Here is a 5729-nt window from a genome sequence, read left to right as displayed (position 1 = left end):
GGATGGATGGACAGAGGGACAGATGGATGGACAGAGGGATGGATGGATGGACAGACAGATGGACAGAGGGATGGATGGATGGACAGACAGATGGACAGAGGGATGGACGGACAGAGGGACAGATGGATGGACAGACAGATGGACGGCTGGCTGGCTGGGACAGAGGGAGGGAGGGATACCCTGATGGGCAGACAGACGGACAGCAGGACAGGCGGCCGTGCGGCCGGGCGGCAGGCGGGCGCCGTGCGAGCGCGGTGGGGGCAGAGCCGGCGCGGTGCCGAGGCGGCTCCGACGTCCACCCGCGGGCAGCGCGGCTCGGCCTCCGCCGGGGCATCGCCATCGCGCCGTGACCACGGCAAGGCCCGGACGACCGCGGACCCCGGCGGGGACCCCCGCTGCCTGCTCCCACCGCCCGGCAGCGCGGGCACCGGCCGCTTCGCTCCCCGCGCAGCCTCCCGGCACGGCCGTGGGCCGGCGGCACCGTGGCTCTGCCGCCCCACGCCGCCCTTCTCGCCCCCCACGGTGCAGCTCGGCCCCGAGACACCACCCTGGGAAAGTTTGGCAAAAGTCGGTTTATTGGCAGTTTTGGTTCGTTCCTACCGCGGCGGTGCCCGCCGGCCCCGCACGCAGCCCCGCCGACCGGCACCGCCGCGAGGCACGGGACGGGGCTCCCCCCGCGCCCCCGATTCGCCCCGGCGCGGAGCTCGGCGCGCGCCAGCCCTCGCTCCCAGGTTTTTACGACCGTTTCAGAGCCCAGTTGGTTTTTTTTTTTTCCATCGGCCACCGGCCGCGTCGCCTCCGGCACCTACGGACGCCGCTCTCCCGCGCCGGCTGCCGCCTCCGCGGCGGGCAGCGGGAGAACGGTGCGGGAGCCGGCGCTTTGGCACAAGGGCAGCCGGAGGGACCCCGGCCTGGCCGAGGGGCCGCAGGCAGGGCTGGGATGCGCAGGCGGGAGCCGGCAGCGAGCCCCGAGGGTCCCCAGCCCGGGGGACGCTGCCGAAGACGCCAGCATCGCCGGGAGCTGCCGCGGCCACGTCCCGGTGCTCAGGGGCAGAGGGCGGCGGGGGCCGGGGGGCGGCGGGGGCCGGCCAGCTCTGCCGGGGCGCGGCGGCGGCGGCGGCGGCGGCGGCGTGGGTGCGCTCGTGGCGCAGCAGATGGGTTTTGCGGCTGAAGCTCTTGCCGCACTGGGTGCAGATGTAGGGCCGGTGGCCGGTGTGCACCGCCTGGTGCCGCGCCAGGTTGGTCTTGGAGCTGAAGCGCTTGCCGCACTGGGCGCAGGCGTGGGGCCGGGTGCCGGTGTGCACCGCCTGGTGCCGGGCCAGGTGGGACTTTCGGCTGAAGCCGCGGCCGCACTGCTCGCAGGCGAAGGGGCCGGGCGCCGGCGTGCGCCTTGGCGTGGGCGATGAGGTTGGGGCGGGAGCCGAAGCAGCGGCCGCACTGCGGGCAGGCGAAGGGGCGCTCGCCGGTGTGCACCCGCAGGTGCCGCAGCAAGTGCTGGTTGTGGGCGAAGCCGCGGGCGCAGTGCGGGCAGGCGAAGGGCCGCTCGCCGGTGTGGGTGCGCTGGTGGGTGGCCAGGTTGGGCTTGTGGCTGAAGGTCTTCTCGCAGTGGGGGCAAGCGTAGGGCTTCAGCCCCATGTGCCCCCGCAGGTGCGCCGTCAGGTGCCGCTTGTCGCTGAAGCCGCGGCCGCATTCGGCGCAGGCGAAGGGCCGGCCTTCCCGGTGCAGCCGGCGGTGAGACGCCAGGTTCTTCTTCCAGCTGAAGCTCTTGCCGCACTCGGGGCAGGGGAAAGGCTTCTGCTCGGCGAGCGGCGCCCCGTCCCCGTCCCCCGGCGCCGGCTCGGCGTGCAGCCGCTGGTGCCGGAGGAGGTGCTGCTTGTGGGCGAAGCGGCGGCCGCAGCGGGCGCAGCCGAAGGGCCGCTCGCCGGTGTGGGTGCGCTGGTGCCGCACCAGGTGGGTTTTCTTGCGGAAGCGGCGGCCGCACTCGGGGCAGGGGAAGGGCCGCTCGCCCGTGTGCGTCTTCTGGTGGGAGCGCAGGTGGATCTTTTGGCGGAAGCGGCGGCCGCACTGGCCGCAGGGGAAGGGCCGCTCGCCCGTGTGCACCCGCAGGTGCCGGGTCAGGTGCGCCTTCTTCCCGAAACCCTTCCCGCACTGGGCGCAGGCGAAGGGGCGCGGGGGAGCCGGGGCTCCCGCAGCCCTGGCAGGGCTGGGGTCCGCCCTCGCCCGCCGGCAGCCGCAGGCTGAGCCGCGCCTGGATGCAGCGCTGGCAGCCGCCGGCGCCGGCGGGGCTCTGGCCAAGCAGCGGCCAGGGCGGCAGGGCGAAGGCGGGCACCTCGCCGTAGCCCAGCTCCTCCGGGCACGGCTGCTCCGGCTTGCACTCCGGCGCGCCGGCGGCGTGCGGGAAAGCACCGGCCGGGGGCCGCCCTGCCAGCAGGGCTTCGGTGCCGGGGCTGGCCGGCCATTCCTCGTACTCCTCCTCCACCTTCACCTTCCTCACCAGCCACTCCTCTGCGGGGCACACACACAGCGGGGCGGTGGGGACGCCGGCGCTCCCCCCGGCACCTTTCGGCGCACCGCACCCTAAAGACGGGCGGCTCCGGCACCGGGGACGTGGCGACCGGCACCGCGTGGCCCCAGCGCGCCCGGCAAGCCGGGGTGGGGCTGCGGCCGGCGCTCCGGCCGTCCCGTGCCGCCCCGGTGGGTTTTGCCGCGTGCCGGCGACGCCGGCGCGTGGCCTCACCTGAGCAGCCGCACTCCAGGCCCCCCGGCTCCCCGGCAGCCCCCGGCTCCTCTCCGTCGCCCTCGGGGATCGCCTCCGCCTTGGGGACCACCGGCCGCGCTGGGACGACAAAGGGGGCAAAGCCAGGGTCCCCCCCCCGGCTCCGGGATGGCCCCTCGCCCTGCGGCGACCCCGGGAGCCCCCCGGGAGCGGGGGGACGGGCACGACCGCCTCGGCACCCACCTGAGCCGTCGCAGCCCGGCACCGCCATCTCCTCCGCCTGCAGGATCGGCTCCGGCTTGGCCATGGGGGAACCTGCGTGGGGTGGGACGGGACCCCGGCTGAGCCCCGACAGCCCCCGGGGCTCCCCCACCCATTTCTCCCAGCACCCGAAAACGGAGCCGGGACCCCCGGGCGCGTACCCAGGGCGCGCAGGGCGTCGAAGCTCTCCCTCATGGCGCGGGTCGGGCGCTCGGCGGGGCTGGGGGGGGAAAGAAAGGGCGAGGGTCCCCAGGGGGCTCAAGCGGGGAGCCCCCACCCAGCCCCTCGCCCCACAGAGCCCCACGGGCCCGGCCGGGAGCTCGGGGGGGGGTCAGCGGGGAGTGGGGTGGGTGGATGGGGGGGGGGCAGGGGGTCCCTGGCCAGCCCCGAGCCTTTGGGGGCCGGAGCTTCGCCCCCCGCCCCGGGCACACGTCCCGGGGGGTCACCCACTGCCGGCACCAGGGGGGGGTCCCCGGCCCGGGCCCCCCCGAGCAGCTCACAGCCCCCTCCCGTGTCCCCCGGCCCCCCACCCAAGCCCTTCGTGGTCCCCCCCCTGTTCCCCCCAGGCCCCCCCATGTCCCCACCCAAGCCCTTCGTGTCCCCCCCTGTTCCCCCCAGGCCCCCCATGTCCCCACCCAAGCCCCCCAAGTCCCCACCCAAGCCCTTCGTGTCCCCCCCTCTGCCCCCCCCCTATGTCCCCCCCAGGCCCCCCATGTCCCCACCCAAACCCTTCGTGTCCCCCCTCTGGCCCCCCCCCCATGTCCCCACCTAAGCCCTTCGTGACCCCCCACCCAAACCCTTCATGTCCCCCCATGTCCCCCCATGTCCCCCCCAGGCCCCCCATGTCCCCACCAAGCCCCTTCGTGTCCCCCCTCTGCCCCCCCCATGTCCCCCTCAGGCCCCCCATGTCCCCACCTAAGCCCTTCGTGTCCCCCCCTGTTCCCCCCAGGCCCCCCATGTCCCCACCCAAACCCTTCATGTCCCCCCATGTCCCCCCGTGTCCCCCCCAGGCCCCCCATGTCCCCACCCAAGCCCTTCGTGTCCCCCCCTCTGCCCCCCCATGTCCCCACCTAAGCCCTTCGTGACCCCCCCACCCAAACCCTTCATGTCCCCCCATGTCCCCCCCCCAGGCCCCCCCATGTCCCCACCCAAACCCTTCATGTCCCCCCATGTCCCCCCATGTCCCCCCCAGGCCCCCCATGTCCCCACCCAAGCCCTTCGTGTCCCCCCGTGTCCCCCCGTCCCCCACCCCCGCCCTTCCCGGGTCCCCCCCCGGTCCCCCCCCGGCACAGCCCCCCCCCCGCCCCCCAAATCCACCGCCCCCCCCCCCCGCCCCCCCCCCGCCCCGGGGGTCTCCCCTGCCTCCCCCGCTGATCCCCGTGACGATCCCGGTCCCGATCCCGATCCCGGTCCCATTCCCGGTGCCAATCCCGTTCCCGGTGCCGGTGCCGATCCCGATCCCGACCCTGATCCCGTTCCCGTTCCCGTTCCCGGTGCCGGGTGCTGATCCCGATCCCCGTTCCCGATCCCGGTGCCGATCCCGGTGCCGATCCCGTTCCCGTTCCCGTTCCCGGTGCCGATCCCCGTTTCCGTTCCCAGTGCCGATCCCGTTCCCGTTCCCGGTCCCGATCCCGTTCCGTTCCCGACCACCGATCCCGATCCCGATCCCGGTGCCGGTGCCGATCCCGATCCCGTTCCCGATCCCGATCCCGATCCCGACCCTGATCCCGTTCCCGTTCCCGGTGCCGGTGCCGATCCCGTTCCCGTTCGATCCCGATCCCGGTGCCAATCCCGATCCCGGTGCCAATCCCGATCCCGTTCCCGGTCCCGTTCCCGGTCCCGTTCCGGTGCCGGTGCCCGCCGAGCCCCGGGCCGGCCCCGTCCCCCCCCGCCCCCACCTGCGGCCGCCGCCACCGGGCCCCGCCCCGCCCGCGGTGGCCGCCGGTCCCCCCGCCCCCCCGGGACCGCCCCCCCCCCCCCAACCGGGACCCGCACCGGGAACCGGGACCCGCACCGGGACCGGGCACCGGGAACCGGGAATGGCGGCAGGGAACGGGAAGCGGGAAAAGGGAACCGGGAACCGGGACCCGCACCGGGACCGCAGCGGGACCCGGGAATGGCAACCGGGAACCGGGAACCGGGAACAGGGAACCGGGAACCGGGAAAAGGGAACCGGGAACCGGGAACAGGGAACCGGGAATGGCGGCAGGGAACCGGGAAAAGGGAACCGGGAACAGGGAACCGGGAAGAAAAGGGAACCGGGAACCCGGGACCCGCACCGGGACCCGCAGCGGGACCCGGGAATGGCAACAGGGAACCGGGAACCGGGAAAAGGGAACCGGGAACACGGATACATCTCCCGGCGGCCCGCACCGCCGCCCGCCGCCCGAACCGAGTGTGTGTGTGCCCCGGTACCGAGTGTGTGTGTGCCCCGGGTACCGAGTGTGTGTGCCCCGGTACCGAGTGTGCGTGTGCCCCGGTACCGAGTGTGTGTGTGCCGGTACCGAGTGTGTGTGTGCCCCGGTACCGAGTGTGTGTGTGCCGGTACCCGAGTGTGTGTGTGCCGGTACCGAGTGTGTGTGTGCCCCGGTACCGAGTGTGTGTGTGCCGGTACCGAGTGTGTGTGTGCCCCGGTACCGAGTGTGTGTGTGCCGGTACCGAGTGTGTGTGTGCCCCGGTACCGAGTGTGTGTGTGCCGGTACCGAGTGTGTGTGTGCCCGGTACCGAGTGTGTGTGTGCCGGTACCGAGTGT

At 74.3% G+C, this 5729-nt stretch overlaps 2 protein-coding genes across 2 annotated transcripts in view; one reads left to right on the top strand and one right to left on the bottom strand.

The window, feature by feature from the left end:
* Positions 1-1044: 1044 nt before the first annotated feature.
* ZNF467 (zinc finger protein 467) lies at positions 1045-3172 on the bottom strand. The gene is given in 6 exon segments (XM_075706338.1): positions 1045-1074; positions 1077-1370; positions 1372-2183; positions 2221-2505; positions 2738-3031; positions 3139-3172. Coding segments are annotated over 6 exon segments (1749 nt in total).
* A 1844-nt stretch (positions 3173-5016) lies between these two features.
* Positions 5017-5729, top strand: part of LOC142593058 (nitric oxide synthase 3-like) — a 6869-nt gene continuing 6156 nt past the window's right edge. The window contains 1 exon segment of the mRNA XM_075706492.1: positions 5017-5372. Coding sequence (XP_075562607.1) covers positions 5017-5372 — 356 coding nt within the window.

Source organism: Pelecanus crispus, chromosome 2 (genome assembly GCF_030463565.1).
Source record: "Pelecanus crispus isolate bPelCri1 chromosome 2, bPelCri1.pri, whole genome shotgun sequence".
In the NCBI taxonomy this organism is placed as follows: Eukaryota; Metazoa; Chordata; class Aves; order Pelecaniformes; family Pelecanidae; genus Pelecanus; species Pelecanus crispus.
This window is presented reverse-complemented; position numbering and strand designations above follow the sequence as displayed.